We start from the raw sequence: 24369 nt of genomic DNA on the forward strand, positions 1-24369 counted from the left end.
CACCAGGGGTGCCAAAAAACAAATTCACCCAGGGCACCATATTCCCTGAGGCCAGCTCTGCCACTACTCCAACCCGCTTCCATTTAAACGTCTCCTGAACTTCTTGGGGCACCTGTGCCATAGGGCAGAGATTCTTACATTGCATACATTCAAGCTTCACTTGTGCGCTGGTCTTCCTCCCTGGATCCAGACCGTTAAACTGCTGACCCCCTCCGGGAATGTCTCCACAAACTCCTCTGTTCCTTTAGCTGCCCTCTAGGGTGATGGATTGATGCTGCCTGACCCATACCCGGGCATTCTCTGGGAGGCTCTGCAAGAATTGTTCCAAAATGATAGCATGCATAATATCGGCCATGCCTTGGGCATCTGACCTCAGCCGACGCATGGCCCAGTCTGGCAGTTTGGGGGCAAATGCCCAGGGCCGTAATCCCCTAGTCCATCTTGTGGCTCAAAGTTTTTGCTGGTATTTTTCCATCAAAGGGCCCACCCAGTCTAGAATGGCCAACTGAACCATTTCATAGACTCTTGCTTGCTCATCACTGAGAGCCACGTAGGCCACATGATCTTCTCCTGTTAAACAGCATACTAGCCATAGGGCCCAGCTGCCCTTATCCCATCCTGCCCCCACAGCCCTCTCTCAAACTTGACCAAAAAAGGATCATCTGTGGGGCCTCTTTTGCCGAGGCATATCCCCTGAGCCCGACTGCCAATCCCTGCCGCAGACTCACCGTGCTTTGTAGCAGCTCTTGCTGCACCTGGGTTTGCTCCCTTATCAATTCCTGCAGGCGTTTTTGTTGCTCAGCCTGCCGGGTGAGCAAGGACTCTCTCTCTCCAAGTGGTGGGACGACTGGAAGGTCTGCAAGATCTTCCGCATTTCCTTCTGCTGTTCGGCCAGCCACCGTAACGTCTCCTCCATCTCTGAGCCTGCCGAAACTTTACACCGGCTCCCCCTTCTGGTTCTCCATCCACATGGATAAAGGCAGGATCCCGGACGAGCCCCCAGGCTCCTAATTGGTTAACCAGTGATCAGAGTGCTGGTTCATTTGCCGATTCCCAGCTCCCTGTCACAGCCTCTTCAAGAGATGGGGAGGAACGTTGGAGGCTGGGGGCTCTTTGCAGTTTGAACCGGGCAGAGGGACTCGCAGGAGAGGGCAGGATCATACGACAGGGACGAGGGGACAACTAGCAAGCTCAAGGGAGCCCAGTGATGGAGCAAAGGAAGTGAGACCGGAGGGTGGAGCAGCGAGAGAAGAACAGCAGGAGGAATCTGCTTTGAAGAGATCCAGCCAGACCCCGCGTGCTGTGCAGAAGGGCCTGGCCGATGCGTGGAAATACCAGGGGGTTGCTGCGGATCCTTCGCTTGGCCTGTGCCAGCCAGGGAGGGGCTGCAGCTGGCGGACAGGAAGACAAGAGGGACGAGGAAAACGCGCTCGGTCGTCTTCCCACTTAAAAGAGCGATCTCAGAACAACCGTGCTGGGCTCGGCGGGACTATTCTGATGAGCAAGCATCACTCCCGTGAGTAGGGGTTGGCAGGATCAGGCCCATTCACTACTGAGCAGCATGCCCCTTGCTGCAGGGCATGGGCCAACGCACACTGGTCTCCTGGCTGGTGGAAGCCGCAGGGCTGTGGGACACTGTGGTACTTTTGTTTGTGGGTTGCTACAGTGAGGAGGGGAGTTCGGTACCAAGAAATGAGCGAGTCGCCCAGGGCCTGGCTGGAGGGTTCGCAATGTAAGCACAGGGGCAGGGTGGCCATGTCTCATCCCCGGGCAGCAAATATCCCCAACAGCTCGTGGTGGGACACTAGATGGGGAGGGCTCTGAGTTACTACAGAGAATTCTTTCCCGGGTGTCTGGCTGGTGGGTCTTGCTCACATGCTTAGGGTCTAACTGATCGCTGCATTTGGGGTTGGGAAGGAATTTCCCCCCAGTCAGATTAGCTGAGACCCTGGGGGTTTTTCACCTTCTTCTGCAGCACGGGTCACTTGCACCTTTATACCTGCTCCTGTATTTTCCACTCCATGCATCTGACGAAGTGGGTTCTAGCCCATGAAAGCTTACGCCCAAATAAATTTGTTCGTCTCTCAGGTGCCACAACGACTCCTCGTTGTCTTTAAACTAGTGTAAATGGTGGATTCTCTGTAACTTGAAGTCTTTAAATCAGGATTTGAGGACTTCAGCGACTCAGCCAGAGGTTAGGGGTCTATTACTGGAGGGGGTGGGTGAGGCTCTGTGGCCTGCAGTGCGCAGGTCAGACTAGATGATCATGCTGGTGCCTTCTGGCCTTAATGTGTATGAGTCTATGAGCATTCTCTAGACAGCAGCCGCTCAACGCAAGCATTGATGGACGTGTGCGATGTGAGACAAGCAAGCCAGAGACCAGAGCGGGGGAAGCCGCCTAGGGCTGGGAGCAGGATCCAGCTGCCCTGGATTCTTGCTCCCCGCAACACTGGGAAGACGTGTCAATTTCATGGCTCAGCCATGAAATTGACAAGACAGTCAATATTCCCAGCCGGGAGCCATTCTGGCTTCTTGCCCAACTGGGAGCAGGGTCCAGCCACCCAGCTCTCCACAGTAGCAGGGGGCAACTGGGAGCAGGGTCCAGCCACCCAGCTCTCCACGGTAGCAGAGGGCAACTGGGCTCTAGCTGCCTGGCTCTCTTGTCAATTTCACAGCTCCTGCCAACAGCAGATGTAAGACCCGCAGGGTCTACACAGACACAGCATCGCCTTAGCTACAGTGACAAGCCCTATGGCTCTCGTGGAGATGGAGTTATTATGTCAGTGTAGCAAAGCTGCAGTGTAGACACTGACATAATAAGGTCGACGTAAACTACCTTACGTGGATCTAACTGTGGTGTCTAGACCAGGCCTGGGTCTCTCAGTGCTACCATGAAGGGCAGCTCTCTTGGAAGTCCCTTTGTATCCCTGGTGGTTCTCAAAGTGCGTTCAGCTTGGCCATTGGCCCCCAAGAGGAGGTAAAAGGTCCCATTCACTCTGCCATGATGTGGCTCTGAAGGCTGCCTTGGAATCGAGGATCTGAGAGCCCCATTGTGGCCAGTGATGTACAAACACCAAGAACCCAATGCAGAGTCACACCGACTTGCAGCTAGATTTGAGTATGGGGAACCAGAGCTGTGGATTTGCAAAGATACCCCATTGATCGGTGCTTAGTGATACCGGCACAGTGGCCACCTCGCTGCTGCCAGATGGTAGCCACTCCCAACCACTGCTGACGGGGAGCAGGAAGCTGCAGCATACAACACACAGAGTGCGAAGAGGCAAACTGTCTTTGGCCCATCTGTACCCCACGCTAGCCACTGCTGTTCCATCCAGGTGCTGGGCACCCTGCAAACAAATCACACAGGAAATGGAGTGACACTAGGATCCAGAACTTCCCTGCTCAGTTCACGGCTTGGCTGGGGAGTGACAGAAAGATGCTACCCTCCCATGGTAGAGGCGGAATGGGTAAACCCAGTTCCTAGTAGATATCTGCTTCTCTCACACACAAAACGCAACCACACATCCTGCTGGCATCATGCTGGGTGGGCTCCAGATAGCACCAAAAGCTAATGATATTTATTAAGCACCAGCAATGCACTCAGCAGTGTAGAAGACCCATAAGTCTCTGCTCTGAAGAGTTTACAGTCTGAATACGAAAAATACAGATAAGACACAATGCACTGGGAAGCCAAGAGAAGTAAAAACAAGGGTCTGATTCTCCACCACCTTGCACGGTGGATTGTCATTTACACGAGGGTCACATGGGTGTAAAATCGTCTTACCCTCACTTTCCACAGCCACAAATGAGGACACACCGGGCAAGACATGGAGAATCAGGCCCAACGCAGTGTTTTCTGCTCTCACAATTTTGTCACAAGACTCATGATGTTTGGGGCTTTTCTTAATGCCCCAGCTCCTGAAGTCATGTTGTTAGGATATAGATATTCAGGCCTCTCTGCAAAGGCCTGTACTTTAAGAATTCAGGTGTATTCTTATCACTTGGCTAGTTCTAGAGGTATAAAAGAAAGAATCAAAATCACTGTCTGCCGGTGTAAGGGCCTTCTCTTACTGTGACAGTCTGAGGCCCTGTTCTTAGGCTAAGGCCTTTGGCTAAGCAGCAGAGGCAGCCATAAGCTAGGAAGCGAACAGTCACATCCTCACATCCCAAACTAGTCACATTGAAATAAGGTGCTATTGGGCTGTTAGGCACTATCAGGACAGGATTGTATTCCTATCACCTCCAGAGAAAGGGAAGTGCCTAGAAAATGTAAAAGGAAACTTAGTTTGATAGCATCCTGTCTGGCAAGAACTCACTTATCAATAGCTGGGATGTGAAATCCTCACTTCTGTATTGTCTTGTCATTATAGTTCCCACTTTGCTATTGTTTGTCTGTATAATCTCTGTCTGGTTCTGTGATTGTTCCTGTCTGCTGTATAATTAATTTTGCTGGGTGTAAACTAATTAAGGTGGTGGGATATAATTGGTTACATAATCATGTTACAATATGTTAGGATTGGTTAGTTAAATTTCAGGAAAATGATTGGTTAAGGTATAGCTAAGCAGAACTCAAGTTTTACTATATAATCTGTAGTCAATGAGGAAGTGAGGGGGCGTGGGTGGGAGGGGGTGGGTGTGTGGGTGGGTGGGGGAGATGGGAACAGGGAATGGGGGTAAGGAAATTGGAATAATGTTTGGCTAAGGGCAGGAATGGGAACAGGGACACAGGTGTAAGGCTCTGTGGTGTCAGAGCTGGGAAGGAGGATACTAAGGAAGGAAACTGGAATCATGCTTGCTGGAAGTTCACCCCAATAAACATCGAATTGTTTGCACCTTTGGACTTTGGGTATTGTTGCTCTCTGTTCATGAGAGAAGGACCAGGGAAGTAAGTGGGTGAAGGAATAAGCCCCCTAACACATGTGAGCACGAGACTCTCCACTTTCATTTAAAAAATAGTAAACGTCTAGCCCTTCCTGCTTGAAAATGTGACCCTCCCTAAAGCAGGGGTGGGCAAACTATGGTTCGGGGGCCACATCCAGCCCTTCAGATGTTTTAATTCAGCCCTCAAGCTCCTGCTGGCTCCCAGAAGCAGAGGCATGTCCCCGTTCCGGCTCCTACATGTAGGGGCATCCAGGGGGCTCCACAAGTTGCCCCTGCAGCTCCCATTGGCCGGGAACTGAGGCCAATGGGAGCTGCACGGGCAGCATGCAAGGCTGCCTGGCCATGCCTCCGCATAGGAGCCAGAGGAGGGACATGCTGCTGCCTCCGGGAGCTGCTTGAGGTAAGCGCTGCCCAGAGCCTGGACCCCTTACCCCCCCTTCCGAACCCCCAGCCCTGGTCCCCCTCCCACCCTCTGAACCCCTCGGTCCCCGCCCAGAGCACCCTCCTGCACCCCCAACCCCTCATCCCCAGCCCCCACCCTCTCCAACCCACTGCCCCAGCCCCCTCCTGCACCCTGAACTCCTCATTTCTGGCCCCACCCCAGAGCCCACACCCCCAGCTGGAGCCCTCACCCCGACCCCCAATTTCGTGAGCATTCATGGCCTGCCGTACAATTTCCATACCCCGCCGTGGCCTTCGGGCCAAAAGGCTAGCATCACCGTTGGCTCTCATGCAGCTGGGTGGGCTCTGTGTGAGCCTCAGACCCGTGCCCTGCGTCCAGGACAGTAGCCAAGCCTCGGCACCACCCAGGCCCCGTTGCGCCAGCCCCTGGAGCATGGATTTAGGTAGGTAACAAACAAAGGGCTGGACAATCATTAATTTATGGCACTAATAAACCCAACCCCGGCCCCTCTCAAGGCCAGGGCAGGGCGCAATGGACACAGGCCCAGGGCCAGCTGGATCAGAGGGCGACAAGACCCGTGGGGTCTCCCTGGGGATCTGTGCCAAGGGGTCTCCGCCGCGGGGGGGGCTCGCACAGCTGCTGCAAAGCGAAGCCCGTTTCCCAATTCTGGTCAATCTCCTTGTTCAGGGTTGGAAGAAAGCGACTCTTCTGTCCGTCCCCCGCCCCCTTCCGAGCCACAGCCCGTCCCGGCGGGGGAGACTCGCCGCTCCCGGGCCGCACCCCGCACCCCGGCGTGGGCTGCCGGAGCCGCTCCCTAGCCCCGCAGGGGCCGGCCGGGGGTGGAGCCGGCTCCAGCCCGCCGAGCCCAGGGACATAAAAGGAAAGACCCGGCTGCGGCGGCTCCTCTCTCCCGGGGCCCGATCGCCCCAGCGATGCCCGGAGACTCCCGCCGGCAGCGCCGAGCCCGGGGCGGCTGCAAACGGTGCCTCCCGGCCCGAGGCCCCGCCGCCGCCGGCTCCGAGCGCAGGTAAAACCCAGCAGCAGCAGCCGGGGCGGGCGCCTGCGATGCGGCGGCTGGGGGGCGTTACGCGGCGGCGGGTCTTCCCGGGGCCCCCCCGGCTGGCAGGAGGGAGCGAGCCCGGGGCGGAGACAGCCCGATCCCCGCCGTGCACCCACCCCGCGGCGGGAGCAAGAGGCCCCTTGCCGGCCGCGCCCACCACCGCGGCGCTGCGGCGGCGGCTCCCCCCACTGGCCTGACGCCGCGTCACCCCGCCCCGCCGGCTGGGGCTGCTCCCGGCTTCCTCCCGCCCTGAGTCAGCGGCCGGGATCGCAGCAGCGGCGGCGGCGGGTTTTCCCAGTCGGGGTGTTTCTCCCTCTGCGCCGGTTTGACTCCCTTTCCGCCCCCTGCAGGGCCATGGACACCGCCGCGGCTTCGGCCGCCTCCGCGCCCAGCTTCAAAGAGGAGCTGCTCTGCCCCATCTGCTACGACCCCTTCCGAGAGGCCGTGACCCTGGGCTGCGGCCACAACTTCTGCCGGGCCTGCGTGAGCCGCTCCTGGGAGCACCAGCCCCGCCACGCCTGCCCCGTGTGCAAGGAGCTGTCCGCCCTGGGCGACCTGCGCGTCAACCACACGCTCAACAACCTGGTGGAGATGCTCCTGCGGGAGGAGAGCCGGCGGGGCGCCCCGGGGGGCCCTGCCCTGTGCGCCCTGCACCGCGAGGAGGCCAAGCTCTTCTGCCAGGACGACAAGGAGCTGGTGTGCGCCTCGTGCCAGGGCGCCAAGCAGCACGCGGGCCACAGGGTGCGGCCGGTGGCGGAGACGGCCAAGGACTACCGGGTGAGTGGCCCCCGGGGCAGGACGTGCCCTCAGCGACCCGCGGGCATGGCCGGGCAGGGGAGACACGTGCGGTGGCGGGGAGGGTGCGCACACGGGGACGCGTGCTGGGCGGCGCGGCCCCCCAGGCGTGCACGACGACCCTGCGCTGGCACGGGGACCCGAGATTTGCCCTCGGCCGGTACCCCGTGGCATGGGGGCACACCCGTGGTATGTGCCGGGTTGCGCGTCGGATACAGGGATGTGCACGGCTGGGATACGGGGATGCACCCAGTGGCACGTCCACGCTGGGAGTGGACTGCACCTTGGATCGCCCAGAGGGAGGGGAATTTTGCTGCGGGGACGTGGGCCTCAGATGGGGGGGGGGTACACAGTTTTCCCCCCTTGCAGAATGACATGTATGTGCAGCCCCTCCTGACATGCGAACTGCCTGAGACCCTGGGACTGGGATTTTGATGGCGCTCCCCTTAGGAAATAGCAGGAAGTAGGTGCGGCGGTAAGCAGGAAGCCAGCTGTAGGGTGACTGTGTGTTGGGGGGTGGTCCTGCGTGAAAGGCACCAGGTCTCTGCTCTTGCTCTGACTGCTTCCAAGGTACCCTGGCTGTAAGGGTGCCGCTTCACTGCTCTGCCAGCTCCTCTCCTCTCCTCTTCTCTCCGCATGGCCCAGTTGCTGGGGTGTATTAAGAAAGCTGGTGTGCCATGTGCTCGCCCGCCCAGTGCCCACAGGCAGGACACCCAGGGCTGTCGCTTGCCCTGTTAGCAGCATGGCAGGCGCTGGAGAGAGCTCTGGCCCGGCCCCCACTATCCCCAGCCTGGAGATGGTTTGTGACCTTGGACGGGGAATGGCCCCTTCTCCAGCAATGATCCTGCCACGGCCCCAGGCCTGGAGAGCGGGATCCACGGGGCAAGGGCAGTGACGTTTGCTTAGCACTGGCATGGAGGGAGGACAAGAGACAGAGGCAGAGCAGTGATGCTCTGGGGCCTCTCCCCACTCACGAGCCAGGGAGCAGGGCCGATCTCCAGGCTGCAGTTTTGCTCTTCCAGCCGGAAAAGGGAAATTGGAGCTGCTGTCGTCACTGGCCGAGTGAGTCACCCGGGAGGGGGCCGTGCCTTAATTCAAACGCTGCAGCAGCCCTTGGAGCAGGCTCTGAAATCTGTTTATAACTCCGACTGACAGTGCACAGGGAGGGTAGCATGGCCTAGTGGTTGAGACACAGCCCAGGCAGTCAGGCCTCCTGCGCTCTCATCCCAGCTATGCTGTGAGCGGGCGTGAGTCACTGACCCTCTTGGTGGATGCTTCCTGTCTGTAAAACGGGGAGAATCAGCATGGGGAACATGGGGATTGCCAGACAGGATCAGGCCCAGGGCTCCTCTAGCCCAGGGTCCTGTCTTGGACGGTGGCCAGGACCAGATGCTTCAGAGGAAGGTGCAGAAAACCCTGCAAGAGGCATTCACTGGCTCACCTGCCCCTGGGGCAGTGCCTTGGGGGTTGTCTTCTAAACTCTCCTGCTTCAGCGTAGATTCCTGAGGCTAGATTGATGTTTGTAAGGTGCTTGGAGGTCCCCAGAGGGAAAGGGCTAGCGAAATGCAACTCGTTATTATTAATGAGCTAGCCGGGAGACAGGACTCCCCCACCACCTCTCTCTCCCCCACGCAGGGGTTCAGGGCTGCGGCAAGGAGAGATGCCTTTCCCTGCCGGCCCCAACCCAGCCCTGGGGAGAGGTGCCTCTCCACCCCAGCCCAAGTGCTGCTGTGCGGGGAGAGAGCTGGGGGGAGTCCTTTCTCCCTGCTGTAGCCCTGGGGCAGCCTGCACCCCAAATCCCTCATCCCTAGCCCCATCCTAGAGCCTTTGCCCCCAGCCCTGAGCCCCTCATCCTTGGCCCTACCCCAGAGCCTGCACCCCCAGACGGAGTCCTCACTCCCCCCCCCGCACCCCAACCCTCTGCCCCAGCCCTGAACCCTACCACATGCCGGTCCCCTCGGCCCCACCCCTGCCACATGTCACCCATCAGCTCCATATTGGTGCACATGACAAAATTCAGTCTGCACATGGATGGGAAAAACAAGAGGGAACACTCTTAATGAGCTGGTGTGATTTCACACGGGGTGGGGGGAGCGAGCGAGCGAGCGAGAGTGAGTGTGTGTGTGTGTGTCTTTATACACACACACATATGTATATGTATAAAAATAAAAGGGGTCCCTGACAAAGGCCTGCCATTGAGGAATAGGGTGACCAGATCACAACAGTGAAATATCGGGGGGGGACACCCCCACTCCTCCCAGGCTCTGCCCCAGGTCCTGCCCCCTCCCCGCTCAGCCCCCACCCTGCGCCCTTCCTCATCCCCCGGCCCGCCGCTGGCTTGCTGTGTCCTCAGTTCCCCACCCACCGCTGGCCTCTTCACCCCGCCTCGCCCGCCACTCGCCTTTTCACCCCGCCCGCCGCTCGCCCGCCCACCCGCCTTTTCACCCCGCCACTCGCCTCTTCACACGCCACTTGCCCCTACGGCACCGACTTCCCCTCTGCCAGGTGGGTGCTCACCCACCCCCTTCCCCCAAGTCCCCGCCCCGGCCCCACTGCCTTCCCACTCCTCCCTCTCCCTCCTGGAAAGTCCAAAGTGCCTCCAAGTAGCTGTTAGGTGGCGGGAAGCACTGGGAGGAGCGGGGACGCGGTGCGCTGGAGAGAGGGGAGGAGAATGAGGTGAGGACGGAGGAGCTTGGCTGCATTTTTCCCTGTGGGTGCACCAGCCCTGGAGCACCCACGGAGTTGGTGCCTCCTTCCCGCTCGTCTCCTTACCTGAATATCGGGACAAATGGAGTCCTGATCGTATATCGATCGGGATGCAGGACAAAGGGTTAAATATCGGGACAGTCCCGATTTTATTGGCACATCCGGTCACCCTATCAAGGAACGTGTTCTATAAGGAACATCTCCTTCCTGCAGGCCAAATGGAGGAACATGGAGAACTCCCTGCGGGACAAGGTGAAGGATTTCGGGACAGTCCGGCGGTCGTATGAGTCCATCTCCAAGCACAACCAGGTAAACCACCAGGTTGAAGTGGGTTGGTGGATTACACCATCCTGCCCGGATGGCTGGGGAGATAGTCATAGGTTTTTTTCATAGATACTAAGGTCAGAAGGGACCATTATGATCATCTAGTCTGACCTCCTGCACAATGCAGGCCACAGAATCTCACCCACCCACTCCTGCGATAAAACTCTCACCTATGTCTGAGCTATTGAAGTCCTCAAATCGTGGTTTAAAGACTTCAAGGAGCAGAGAATCCTCCAGCAAGTGACCCGTGCCCCATGCTACAGAGGAAGGCGAAAAACCTCCAGGGCCTCTTCCAGTCTGCCCAGGAGGAAAATTCCTTCCTGACCCCAAATATGGCGATCAGCTGAACCCTGAGCATATGGGCAAGATTCACCAGCCAGATACTACAGAAAATTCTTTCCTGGGTAACTCAGATCCCACCCCATCTAATATCCCATCACAGGCCATTGGGCCTATTTACCATGAATATTTAAAGATCAATTAATTACCAAAATGATGTTATCCCATCATACAATCTCCTCCATAAACTTATCGAGTTTAATCTTAAAGCCAAGAGATTAGTCCTACAGGAGCTGCAAAGGGAGGGGTGGGGTGGGTCTTAGCTGATTGCAAACCTGCAGCTGGCCTTATTGTTTGTGGGGCCCAACCCACAGGGAATTGGCTGCTGAGTCTTTCTCGCTGCTGCCGGGGGGGCTGAGTTGAGCCATGAGTTACTGAGTTGGTGTCACAGCCCAGGGCCCCCTATTCTCCCTGTGTGACCAGTGCTGGAGGCTGGGCCTTGTTTGAAAACTTCTCTCAATGGAGCCTTCTGTCCCACAGGATCCAAAGGCCCTTTGCAAACCGTACCTAGTGGATCACACTCCCATGGCAGAAATGCAGCCACCTCTGGGATGGAACGCTGCCCCTATCCCGTGCCAGCAATCCCACGTAACAGCAGGAGTGTTGTGGGGAGACAGGCTGGGGTCTCAGGAGGGAGAATCCGCCCCTGTCGGTTGTGTGCCTAGGGATCAGGACTGGGGATTGGGAGGGTGGGGGCTGGAGTAACGTGGCAGCAGCGGGGTGCACCGCACATGCACCTTTCAACCCCTGCCGCAGCCCAGCAAGCAGCTGGGAGCCCTGGGCTTTGCCCTTCTTAGTCCCATCGCGACAAGCACGGGCAAGTCCGCAGAGATCTTTGGGAACGTACCAGAGGCCACTGGTGAAGATGCCTGAAACCCCCCCCAATGGACCGTGTAGGGAGGCGGAGAGATTCCCAAAGGCACAAACGGGAGCCGGGCACCTGATTCCCATTCCTTTGCAATGGCAGAGAGGCCTCCAGCTGTCCGCTGTGCCTTGGAGAATTGCCTGCTTGTGGGATGCCCTGGGCTGGGGAGGGCTCGCCCTGGCCTTGTCCTCCGAGGGTCCTGGGCAGTGGGAGGCCTGTGGACCAGGTTTGGTGACCTGGGGAGAAAAAAGCAAACTCCCCTGGGGATGACATCGGCAAGGTGAGAGCAGTTGTTGCTGTGAGAGCTCTGGGGGAGCTGAGGTGAGTGGGGAGTGCCGTATGGGGGGGTTGGGGGGGCACTCAGTCCGTGTGGCTCATCATTCTCCAGCACGCTTAAGCCCTGGGACCGGTTAGTAGAACGATTGGCCGGGTGACCACAGGTGTGGCTGGTTTAACTATTGCAAGCCCAGCGGAGGTCTGTAGCTTCCCCTACCCTGGAGCCCACCTTGACTCTGAAATGGACTGAGCGGTCACGGAGGCTGCTTTCCGACAGGAGGCTGTCACTGGGTGGGAAATGCTGGCCAGTCTCTAGAGCTCCGGCCCACTGCTGGGAAACCCAAGGGCCAATGGCTCTTCCGGGTGATGGCAGCCGGTGGGGTCCTGCTGGTGTCCAAAGGAATAAGCTATAATGTGGCAGTCCTCCGAGGGATTCCCTGTGGGAGCGAAGGCATGCCCTGGGGGCTGGGGGTCGGGGAGTGGGGCTCAGGATCTGGGTTCAGCTGCTGGCTCTGTCAGACTCTGTGGGACTTCAGGCAAGTCATTTCACCACTTCTGCGTCCATTCCCCATCAGCCCAATGGGGCTCCTGCCCTGTGCCCTATTTAGCAGAGCTGGTCAAAAATCCTTCTTCTTCTCTCCCCCCCCTCCATCCCCCCCAGAAAAAACATCAATTTTTGGATGGAAAAAGATACATTTTCATTTTGAAATGAAACGTTTTGATTTGGGCTTTGAACTCCCTTCCCCCCGTTTGGGTTTTCAGCTCTCCCCCTCCCTTTTCAATTTTTCCAGGGGGCCCGAAACCCAAAATGTTTTCCACCTGGGAAACACAAAACTCACATTTTTTGCTTTCATTTTTTTTGTGTTGAAAAATCAAAAGATTCTTCAGCCTCAGACGGTTTGAGTGCCCCCAAGATTTGGACAGAACGGACTCTTTCTAATGAAAAAGTCATTAGGAAAACTCTGGTCAGTCTTTTTCGATTGTAAACTCCTTGGGGCAGGGGCCCTCCGGCTATGTGTTTGTGCAGCACCCTAGCTAGGTGCCACTGCCATACAAATAACATTCTTCCCTTCCTGTCCTAGAGTGGGGTCCTGTTGACCTGAGGGGGGCTGTTGGGTGCAGTGACCCCGTGGGGGTGGAAAGGTCCGGGTCTAAGTCAGGTCGCTGCTATGGTCCTGCTCTTCCTCCCTCCGGGCAGGTGGAGGTTGCCAGGCTGGAGGATCAGATCAGGAAGGAGTTTGAGAAGCTGCACGAGTTCCTGCGGGGCGAGGAGAAGGCCGTGCTGTCGGAGCTGCACGAGGAGGCCCGGCACAAGCAGGGCCTGATTGAGGGCAAGATCAAGAAGCTGTCGGAGGACAGCGATGCTCTGCTGCACGAGGTCAACCAGCTGCAGGCTGACCTGACAGAGGACGACGTCTCCTTCCTCAGGGTAATGCCACCCTCCCGCCCTCCTCCCTATGCCTGCAGTGCTCACCTTGGGCCCCCCCGAGTCAGATGGGGGAGTTGCGGGTAGGGGGAGTGGTCAAAGTACATCCTAGCTCTGCCCACTGTCAAAGCTCCACCCAGGTTTCTGCTCAAATGATCTGTAGTGCAATTGTTAACACATGGTCATCGTTAGTCTTCGGCTATAGCCAGTGCAGCCGCCTGCCTCTCCTGGGACCAAATAACCACCGGTTTCCAGAGCCGCCGGGGGCCTCTGTGTGGGAGCCTTTACCCCCCTGAGAAATAACGGAGAGGATCTAGAGACCAAGGCAGGACATAAACTGCAATTTGTCTGGGAACAATAATCTGAAATGGTGCTTAACAGGGTGGGGGCAGGGCATGAGACCCTGCCAGGGGTGAAAGTAAGTCAAGTGACTTACCGGTACGCTGGGGCCAGCTTTGGCCCCCGGAAGGGGCGGGGCCTAGGGCAGAAGGGGATCAGAGCCAGCCCCAGCCCACCCTGTAAGGTAAGTGCCCCCCTCCTTCTCCTCCTTCCCCCCTCCCCCACCAGGGTAGCAACAGCAGCCTGGGGCTCCGGGGGCTATTTAAAGGGCCCGGGGCTCCCCTGCTTCTACTGCCCCCATCCTTTAATTAGCCGCCGGAGCTCTGGGGAAGCGGCAGGTCTCCAGCGGCTATTTAAAGGACCGGGGCGGCAGAGGCAGCTGGAGCCCTGGCCCTTTAAATAGCCCCCGGAGCCCCCGCTACCCCAGGGCTCTGGGACTGCTGGGAGCCCCAGGTTCTTTAAATTGCCCCCTGGGGACAGGGCCGCCCCGAGGGGGGAGCCGGGCTGCCCCAGTACGGTGCACCGGCTCTTGCTGGTATGCTGTACCGGGGCCTACCAGCTTACTTTCACCTCTGGACCCAGCTCTGATGTGAAGTGGCAGCAAAAAACGACTGTTGCAGTTTTGGGTAAGGAGTGGTGGGTCCCCCTCCATATGGCTCTTGGTAGCTGGCATCCGTTCCGAGAACCGCTCCACCAAGGACGTTGGTGCATCGGAGAGGGTTTGGACACATGATGCCCAGAGCCACAAAGGATCAAGGGCTGGGGGGGTGGGCGTGACTTGCAGCGAGCGAGAGGGTTCCCAGGGCTCGATACATGCAGCTCGGCTGAGGGGCATAAAAACTCTGAGCTAGGTGGAGCTCCCCTGATTGACACCAGCTGAGGCTCTGTCCCTGTATTTGAAGGGTGTAATCGCTCGGGATGAAAGCAAACCCCTTAGGGCGGGTCTGCACTAGAAAATGAGGTCGACCCAGCTTCGTTGCTCGGGGTGAGAAAAATCCACCGCCCGAGTGACGTAGCTAAGCCAGCCTGAGTCCTGTGTAGCCAGCGCTGAGTTGATGGAAGAATTCTTCCATTGACCTAGCTACCGCCTCTGGGAGGTGGATTACCTCCGCCAGTGGGAGAACCCCGGAGTGTCTACACTGAAGCTGCAGCTGCGCCGCTGTAGTGTTTCAAGTGTAGACGAGCCTTTAGCGTGCTACAGAAGGGACTGGGAGGGGAGGGAATAACTAGAAGGGAATGCGATGCAACCGGGAAAGGAGACCTTGCCTGTCTCCTGCCTGTGTTGTGAGTCGGCACCTCTTCCGGGCTGTTTGGGCGAAACAATCACGTTTTCAATGTAAATTCTCTCTGAAACCTGCTCAGAAGCATGTGGTTTTGTTGTGGGGGTTTTGCACTTTGGGTTGCCCCAGTCCTGGGCATGAGAAATACAACCCCCTCTCCCCCACCGCCCTCCCCAGCTTGTGCAGTCAGATGCTCCAGTGCATAAGAGCCTGGTCTCCAGGGCACGTTTCTGCCCACCGTTGTCAGTTCTGCCCACCATCGTCGGGGTGGGGAGGGATAGCTCAGTGGTTTGAGCATTGGCCTGCTAAACCCAGGGTTCAATCCTTGAGGGGGTCATTTAGAGATCTGGGGCAAAAACTGGGGATTGGCCCTGCTTTGAGCAGGGGGTTGGACTAGATGACCTCCTGAGGTCCCTTCCAACCCTGGTATTCTACGATTCCTCTGATCGTTACAAAAGCTCCTCATGCAGGTTTAACGTGCGACGTCTCTCTCCTCTTTCAGAAACACAAGAACCGCAAGCGCAGGTAGGTTCCTGAGCGTTTGAAATCCCGAATGTGCAGCTGGGGTTTATTGGATCAAACCTGGCCCTCGTACGTCAATTCCCACGGCGTTGCCAATCCTGTGCGAAACAGCTTTGTCCGTGACACAGACCCCACATCGAAACCTTCCCGCGGGGGGACATCATTAAAACGCTGCGGGATACATGTGGCCGCTGCTGCGAATAGGTGGAGGTGGTACTTTCGGAGAGATCCTTGTTTTCGAGGGTGCAGAGTACCAGCAATTCCTGCCAGTGCCAAGCACCTCTGACAAGGCAGCTCACGGTCCGCGGGTCCCAGAGCAATTTACAAGTTGCACGTGGTAAAGATGAGCTTGAGGTGCGAAATCTGGGTTGAAACAATTCTAATCCCACCCTCCAAGCTCCACCTTGGGCCCTGAAGGGCTGGTCCAGGGCTAATCTCCAGTACCCAAGGCAGGAATTTCAGCTTTGCTCCCTCCCTCCCTCCCTCCCCTGGGAATGACCCTAGGCTGCCGTTCAGGCCTGGAAATGAAGGGTCCTGTCTCCAAATGAACGAAGGGCAGTTGCAGACAGACTGTAACTACCCAAGCTGGAATCTAGCCAGGGAAAGTGCTCTGGAACCACTGAGGATTTGGTTTCAAAGCCCCGTTTGAAAGACACCCCCTCCCTCAGCACAGTGCCCCCTATTCTCATGCTGGGCTGACCCTGAGAATGGAGTGCTGTCCTGACTCAGCAGTGCCTTGGAGATCTCCATCCCTGGCCCAGCCTCAGTGGTGGGACATTGGACTGTAACCATCACCTGCAGGCAGGACAGAATGCCCTCCCCCACTTAAGCGATCCTTTGCATTAACCCCCTAGAACATGGCCTCTCCCAACCGGTTCCGTGTAACCTTCTCCCGCATTTCCCCAGAATTGCCTGCACGGCAGAGGAGCCAGAAGCCATCCCACCAGGGATGCTGGTTGATGTCCCCAAGTTCCTGGGGTCCCTGCAGTACGACGTGTGGAAGAAGATGCTGGACATCATTACAGTGGGTAAGGCGCTGAGGACACTGGGCAGTGAGTGAGGCGGGCAGGTGGTGGCCGATGCACCGGGTAACTTAGAGCCACAGGGCTGCTCAGACTTCAAGGCTGGGAGCACCATGGACCTTTGCATGCCTTCAAAGGTACTCGGGCTGGGCCACGTGGAGGCTAACAGCCTACTACTGCTGATGGACTTGCTCGTTTAGCTCAGGTGCTAGAGGCCTGTGGCGTTGAAGGCTGTGGGTTCAAACCCTGCTGACGACCTGGTTGTGGGGTTGTTACACTGGCACATGTAAGCCAGGCTGGTTTGTGTCTTATGGTGCAGGAGCTAAGAGCCTGACCAAACCTGCTGGCTGGGAGCTATAACCGATTCCTCCTCTGTCCCCGATCAGCAGAGAATAACGCTCCCTGAACAGTGGGTTACATGTAGCAGCCACAGATGCTGCATAAACAGACTCCAGATGCTGCTAAACTGAATTGTAAACTGGTGGAGAGGAAAGCTTCAACTCTCCCCTCTTACATTTGAGCTAGAAAGGCAGCCCCGTCTTCAGACTTACACATATGCAGATCCCCATTGTATCCACTAGAGGGCAGTGGGACACACACAAGCACCTAAGAATGACAATACTGGATCAGACCAAGGGTCCATCTAGCCCAGTATCCTGTCTGCCATCAGTGGCTGGTGCCAGGTGCTTCACAGGGAAGGAACAGAACAATTACCTAGTGATCCATCCCCTGTTGGCTAGTCCCAGCTTCTGGCAGTTAGAGGCTTAGGACACCCAGAGCATGGCGTTGTGCCCCTGACCATCGTGGCTAATAGCCACTGACGGACCAATCCTCCATGGGAATTTTAGTTCTTTTTTGAACCCAGTTATATTTTTGGCCTTCACAACATCCCCTGGCAAGGAGTTCACAGGTTGACCATGCGTTGTGTGAAGAAATACTTCCTCTGTTTCTTTTAAACCTGCTGCCTCTTAATTTCGTTGCGGGACCCCTGGTTCTTGTGTGTTATGAGAAGGAGTAAATAACACTTCCTAATTCACTTTCTCTGCACCAGTCATGATTTTATAGACCTCTCTCATATCCCTCCTTATTCATCTCTTTTTCTAAGCTGAACAGTCCCAGGATTTATAATCTCCTTATTTGTTGCCCTTCTCTGTACTTTTTCCAATTCTAATATATCTTTTTTTGAGATGGGGCGACCAGATCTGCACGCAGTATTCAAGGGGTGGGCGTACTGTGGCTTTACGTAGTGGCAGCATGATATTATGAGTCTTCTTATCTGCCCCTTTCCGAATGGTTCCTAACATTCTGTTTGCTTTTTTGACGGCTGCTGAGTATTGAGAGGATGTTTTCAGAGAACTCTCCACAATGACTCCAAGCTCTTTCTTGAATGGTAACAGCTCATTTACACTCCATCAGTTTGTGTGTATAGTTGGGATTGTTTTCCAATGGGCATTACTTTGCTTTTATCCACACTGCGTTTCATCTGCTCTTTTGTTGCCCAGTCACTCAGTTTAGTGAGATCCCTTTGTAATCTTCGCAGTCAGCATTGGACTTAACTTCTATCCTGAGTAGTTTTGTATCATCTGGAAACTTTGCCACCTCACTCTTTACCCCTTTTTCCAGATCGTTTATGAATATGTTGAACAGCAGTGGTCCCAGTACAGATCCTAGGGGGAATCTGCTATTTCCCTCTCTCCTGTCAAAACTGACTGTTTATTCCTCCCGTGTGTGCCTTATCTTTTAACCAGCTACTGATCCATGAGAGAAATCTTCCCTCTTATCCCATGACTGCTTGGTTTGCGAAGAGCCTTTGGTGAGGGACCTTGTCAAAGGCTTTCTGAAAGTCCAAGTACACTGTATCCACTGGATCCCCCTTGTCCCCATGTTTATTGTTATTGACACACACAAAGAATTCTAATAGATTGCTGAGGCATGATTTCCCTTTACAAAAGCAGTGTTGACTCTTCCCCCCCAAAATCGTGTTCATCCATGTGTCAGCATGACCTACTCTATTCTTTAGTCCAGTACCAGGCAAATTGGCTGAAACTAAAGTTAGTGATCACTGGCCTGTAATTGCCAGGATCACCTCTGGAGCCTTTTTAAAAAACTGGCATTACATTAGCTACCCTCCAGTTACCGAACACAGACTGATTTAAGTGGTAGGTTAAATACCACAGTTCGTAGTTCTTCAGTTTCGTATCTGAGTTAATTCAGAACTCTTGGGTGACTACCGTCTGGTCCTGGTGACTTATTACTGTGTAATGTATCGAGTTGTTCCAAAACCTCCTGCACTGACACCTCCGTCTGGGACAGTTCCTCAGGTCTGTCACCTAGAAAGAACGGCCTGGGTGTAGGAATGTCCCTCACGTCCTCTGCAGTGAAGACCAATGCAAAGAATTCATTTAGCTTCTCTGCAATGGTCTTGTCGTCTTTGAGTGCTCCTTTAGCATTTCAGTCATTCAGTGGCCCCACTGGTTGTTTGGCAGCTTCCTGCTTCTGATGGACTTAACTTTGTGATTTTTTTTGCTGTTTAGTTTGAAGAGAACTAGCAAAAGACAAATTCTTTTTTTGGCCTGTCTAATTGTACTTTTACACTTGACTTGCCAGAGTTGATGCTCCTTTCTATTTTCCTCAGTTGGGAGTTGACTTCCAATTGTTAAAGGATCCCTTTTTGCCTCTAATCTCCTTTTTTTACTCTGTTTAGCCATGGTGGCATTTTTATTTTTTTGGTCCTCTGGTTGGTGGTTGTTTTTTTGTTTTTTGTTTTTTTTTTGCGGTAACATATAGTTTGAGCTTCTATTATGGTGGTTTAAAAAAGTTTCCCTGCAGCTTGCAGGCATTTCACTCTTGTGGCTGTGCCTTTTCATTTCTGTTTCACTAGCTTCGTCATTTTGGTGTAGTTCCCCTTTCGGAAGTTAAATGCTTCTGGGGTATTTTCAACCCTACGAGGCTGTTTAAATATAATTACATGGTAGCTGAACCACACAGTGAGAGCAACCATATTCACGTCTTGGACCAGATCCTTTGTGCCACTTAGGACTAAATCAAGAATTGCCTCTCCCCTTGTGATTGCCAGGACGAGCTGCTCCCGGAAGCAGTCGTTGATAGAGTGTAGAAATGTTATCTTTGCAGCCTGTCCTGAGGTGACATGTACCCAGTCCACATGGGGATAGTTGAAATCCCCCATTATTATTGGGTTTTCTGTTGTAGCCTCTCTCGTCTCCCTGAGCATTTCACAATCACCTGCGTGGGTGTCAGTAATATATTTATTATTCAGGCATGGAATTTCTATCCACAGAGATTCTGTGGCACTGTTTCTTTCACATGCATACAGGGCTTCGCTCTAGGCTCGCCGGGGGTGCTACATCTGAAGATGAAATGGTTACGTCAGGGGTTTCCACCAGGGGGTGCTGCTGCTCGGGGCTGAGGCGTATTGGCAGCGCTCATCTGCAGGCTTAGGCGTGCAGCAGCAGGGGCTTCGCTGGGGATGTGCAGGGAGAGCCTTGGGCGGGGGGGACCTTGCCCAGAACATCAGGCTCCGGTCCGTCCTCGCCTGTGGCTTTGGCGCATAAGGGGTTAACCAGACGTGGCTGGTTCTGCGCTCTGCACACACGCTGCTGTCATGATAACAAGGTGAGGAGCCTGCTAGTCACGGGGAATCTGGGCTGTGAGGGGCGAGGCCCCTGCTCTGAGTCTCCCCCCCCACCCCCCGACTGCACACAGGACAGCGCCGGGTACGGGATGGGGCCGTCCGGCTGATTCACGCCCTGCAGCGAGCTGGTGGCTTCGATCCGTCAGTGCAGTGCAGGGCGGAGAGAGGGGAGGCCGCTTCTGCTAGCACAGTAGGATCACGTTGTCTGGGCTAGGGGGTGAACAGCCAGGGCCGGCTGGAGTCGAGTCGCAGCCGGGATGGTGGCGCTGGGGGGGCTTGATAAGAGCGTGTAAAAATCCCTATGGGCCAGCTTCATCCTGGGTGTAACCCACTGACTCCAGGAGTCACACCGGGGTAGAGAGCCCTCTGCAGCTGGGGAGAGCAGTCTGGGCTGAGGCCCCTGGGCAATGCATGTCGGGTGCCGACACCCCACGCTGTCTGGGACGTGGAGGGTGACGATCCCGGCCTACGAAACGTTGAGCTGGGTGCAGATCCACGTTCACCCGCCGTCACGGCAGAACTTGAACGAGACCTCCCAGGCCCTGATCACACCGGCCACCGGCTGGAACCTTCCTGAGAGACGACCGAGGCTGATCGCAGGTTGCTCTGCACGGGCGACGTTGGCATTGCTGGTAACTCTCCAGCAGCGCCGATGGCCTGCCGCTGCAGGCCGAGCCGGGGGGCCTACAGGGCGGAGGGCCCAACGCTCGTCCAGGTCCTAAAAAATTATGGGTGTTCCCATGCCAAAAACGGTTAAAATAGAATTAAGGTGGACACTGTGTTGCCCTTTGAAACACTTAATAGGAAAAAACCCACTGAGCTCTGGTGGAAGGGTCTCATTTGGACAGGCCCTAGAAATCTTATCACTGACATGGGTTTAGAGCCAGAAAGAGGGAGGGAAGATGGCCTGTGGTGCTCCGGGACTTGGGGATTGTGGTCACGTTCTCAGCTCTGCGGCGGGCTCCCCGCGTGGCTGGGCTGTGTCACTTCCAGCTGTCCGGCTCAGCTGGGAGAGCGGGCTCTTGCTGCTCTGCCTCCCCGGGGTAGCCTGGAGCAAGGCGCAGCAGTGCTGGGGAGATCCGCTGTACTTCGGCGGTAGCGTTCCCTGCAGGGCGCAGGCGTGGCAAATGCTTCCCCTGCCGCAATGCCTGGCTGCCCCCCAGCGGTGCCGTGCTCGGTGTTGTACAAATGCCCGGCCAGTGAGAGCCCTGGCCCCAAAGGGCTGACGGTCCTCAAGACGAGCCGGAGCCAGTGGAGAGACGGGGTTGTGCAGACAATAGGAGGTGCGTGGGGCTCAGCCAGTTGGGAGCAGCGTGACCCACATGCCTCCCGGCGTTCAGCCAGGGTTGTTCTGAGGAGGGACTTGAAGGTGTGTTGGTGGGGGTTATGAGTCTGGACTGGGGCTTTCCCCAGACACAAGCAGTGGGCTGGGGGAGCGGTTGGGTGATGGAGGGTGGCAGGTGGGATGTTTTGCCCTGGGCTACGCCTGGCACCCGCATGACGGTAGCTCCGAAGGCAGCTCCTGGCACCTCCTGACAAATCTCCTTTCTCAGTTCCCTTCAGCTTTGACCCCAACTCCGCCGCGGGCTGGCTCTCTGTCTCCAGCAACCTCACCAGCATCACCAACGGCGGCTACAAGCTACTGGTGGACAACCCCGAGCGCTTCTCCTCGGCCCCCTGCATCCTGGGCTCCCGGGGCTTCTCCAAGGGCTCCCACGCGTGGGAGGTGGACCTGGGCGGGCTCACGAACTGGCGCGTGGGCGTGGCCAAGGAGCGGGGCGGCCGCCGGTGGAACTTCCACCATGACGCCCGCTCGGGCTTCTGGTACATCTACCGCCTGCAGGGCGCCGACAGCGAGATGTGCCGGGCCTCCAACTCGGCCAGGTCGGAGACGGCGCTCCGGGACCTCAAGCGGATCCGGGTGGAACTGGACTGCGACGAGGGCGAGCTCTCCTTCTACGACGCCGACCAGAAGAGCCACATCTACACCTTCCATGAGCCGTTCAGTGGCGAGGTTTTCCCCTATTTCTACGTGGGCAACCCAAAGCCTGATATGCCACCCGGGTCTCTCAGGATCTGCCCTCTGCGCGTCCTGGTCAAGGAGGACCTTCCACTTTAGGCTGCTCCATACAACCAGTAAAGGCTCCCTCACCCCTTTCCCATCCTCCATTCCCCCTGGCCTGCTGCTTCCAAGCGCCGTTCTACAGGGCGGCCCATCAGGATGTCCTCCTCCAATGGACCAACCCCCTCAGGCCCCTGGTTTCCTGCTTGGGCTTTCTCAAGGGAAGCTGTTACTGGTGGGTTTTTATTTTCTACTGTTTGCCTTCATAACAGATGGTGGCTCTTTTTTTTTGTCTTTTTAATAAAGCTCTGTGGTGGCAGGACCCAGCAGTGGCCGCGGGGGGCTTGTGTTTTGGATCACAAATTCCAAGCGTCTCCCTTCGACTCTTCGTCAGGAAAGGTTCCGTTAGCTGCCAAACCCCCTCCCCCTCCTTTTTTGGGGAAAAAAAATCACAGCTGAGTTGGGAAAGCATTTCCTTTACACCTGGAGTCTGTGGAACTCCTGGTCACATGATGCTGAGGCCAAGAGCTTCTCAGGATTCAAAAAAATGGGTGTGGGCTAATGAGATTGTTCTGTTATAACACCTCTCTCCCCCTCCCCGCCCCCCCAGCACATAAACCAACTACTAGAGGGCAGGGTAGCAGATACTCAAGGAACTCCCTCAGGGCAGATGGTATTCCAGAATTACCCCTGCGTAAGATTTCTTGCACCTTCCCCCTTGACTATCTAGTGTAGACCCCTGTTGAGACAAGATCCTGGACTAGCTAGACCACCGGTCCCTTGCAGGGCAATGTATAGATCCTCCTCTTCGCTCTATCCCTTGGCTGGCATAAAACCAGCACCTAGCTCTCACACAAATAGTTTAATGAGTTTGACAGACTAAAGGGCTGTAGCTGTTTTTCCTATATGAAAATGGGGGAGCGGGGGGGACTGAAAGCCTCAGGGGATTGGTCATAACCTACAAAGCCTCTTCGTCCAAGGTAATAGGCTCAAATCCAGGCCAAGTCAATAGAGATCCCGAACAGGTCCTGTGTTCTGGCTGGGTGGCCAAGGGGAAATGAGCGAATGTTCCTGATCTCGGACTCCTGCCTGTCACAGTGGGTAGCTCAAGTAGCCAGGAGCTCTGAACTCCCCTTGTCCATCCTGTTCACGGTGAGAATAATCCCGAACGGAGTAGCATCAACAGGAGTGATCAGCCTTGCACCTTTTCTTCAGTGTTAATTTCTGCGTAACCCATCATCTCCCTGGCCCCAGCTGCTCTGTGTCCTGACTGTCTGGATGCCTCTACCCAGGCTGACATGAAGCCATCTAATAAAAGCATTTTTCATCGGGGGCTCTCAAAGCACTTCCCAAAGGAGCTCAGTGTCCCCTCCATTTTACAGATATGGAAGCTGAGGTACAGCTGGCTTTGACTTGCTTAGGTCACCCAGTGGCAGTGCTGGGAATAGGACGCAGGTCTCCAGAGGTTCTCCAAAAAAAAGAAAAGGAGGACTTGTGGCACCTTAGAGACTAACAAATTTATTTGAGCATAAGCTTTCGTGAGCTACAGCTCTGTGCTCCCCGGCGTTGTCTTCTGTGCCTGGTGGGTGAGAGAGAAAGTAAAACGGCACCTAACCCACCTGGCTCTAGCAGTTGCTGTGTAGAAAGTGTCTGAATCCAAAAGAGTGGGAGACTCCTCAAACTGGCTCTGTTGGTCGTAAGCCAAACCTGATGATGGCAGGGCTTTGGTGTGTTTTCAACCCAAAGTGCCCCAAGGAGACTCTGCCTAGATAACTGATCACTTCCCATTTTATATAAAGTGCAAAATTCAACTCCCTCTTAATTGCAGAGCTCCGGCCAGGACTTCCACAACCCGCAACGTCTCATGTCCTGCACGACTCCAGTGTTTCATCTGAGTGTGTTCGATCCTTGTGCCGTAGCAGGGAACACAGGCTGTACAAAACGCAGACCCAGATGCTTCAGGCGTGGCTGTCCAAGAAGGACCCGAGACCGAGAAGAGTGGCTTTTCACCCCTTCCTTGTCGAACCTCAAAGAGTTCTGACGGACTGTTAACTTTTGGAGCCCGTAGCTCTGAGTCTGACCTCACACGGGCTTTAGATTGGTGTAACCCTATTGCTTTCAGTGGAGTTATTCCTGGTTTCCCCCCAGGGCACCTGAGATCAGAATCAGGCCCTCAGTATAACCAGGCAACGTGAACTGTATTCAATCAAAGACATGAGAGCAATGTGCCCAAGATTCAAAGGCGGTTTGGAGCTCTTGCAAGCAGCCATGGGGAGGTCTATGTTCTTGGAATCAGAACTGCCTCCCTTTGAGCCCCCCGAATGGGCTAAGCAGCCACTGGAAGGTGATGTCCCCATCTACTGAATATGGCCGGGAATGCAGCTCAGCTGGCTGAGAACTCAGGAAATGCACCTGAC

At 55.8% G+C, this 24369-nt stretch overlaps 1 protein-coding gene across 1 annotated transcript; it reads left to right on the forward strand.

Moving 5' to 3' along the window:
* The first annotated feature begins 6596 nt into the window (after positions 1-6596).
* On the forward strand, positions 6597-22265 carry TRIM35 (tripartite motif containing 35). Its single transcript, XM_074947352.1, has 6 exons — positions 6597-7121; positions 10059-10154; positions 12848-13078; positions 15197-15219; positions 16123-16244; positions 21444-22265. Exons 1-6 carry the CDS (start codon positions 6699-6701, stop codon positions 22007-22009), a joined length of 1461 nt encoding a protein of 486 aa, XP_074803453.1. The 5' UTR covers positions 6597-6698; the 3' UTR covers positions 22010-22265.
* Positions 22266-24369: the final 2104 nt, after the last annotated feature.

This window comes from Natator depressus, chromosome 3 (assembly GCF_965152275.1).
Source record: "Natator depressus isolate rNatDep1 chromosome 3, rNatDep2.hap1, whole genome shotgun sequence".
Classification (NCBI taxonomy): Eukaryota; Metazoa; Chordata; order Testudines; family Cheloniidae; genus Natator; species Natator depressus.

Coding starts and splice junctions, on each gene's coding strand:
- TRIM35 (XM_074947352.1), top strand. CDS start 6,699: ATGGACACCGCCGCGGCTTCGGCCGCCTCCGCGCCCAGCTTCAAAGAG. Junction 10,155..12,847: donor CCATCTCCAAGCACAACCAG/GTAAACCACCAG, acceptor CCCTCCGGGCAG/GTGGAGGTTGCCAGGCTGGA. Junction 15,220..16,122: donor CACAAGAACCGCAAGCGCAG/GTAGGTTCCTGA, acceptor GCATTTCCCCAG/AATTGCCTGCACGGCAGAGG.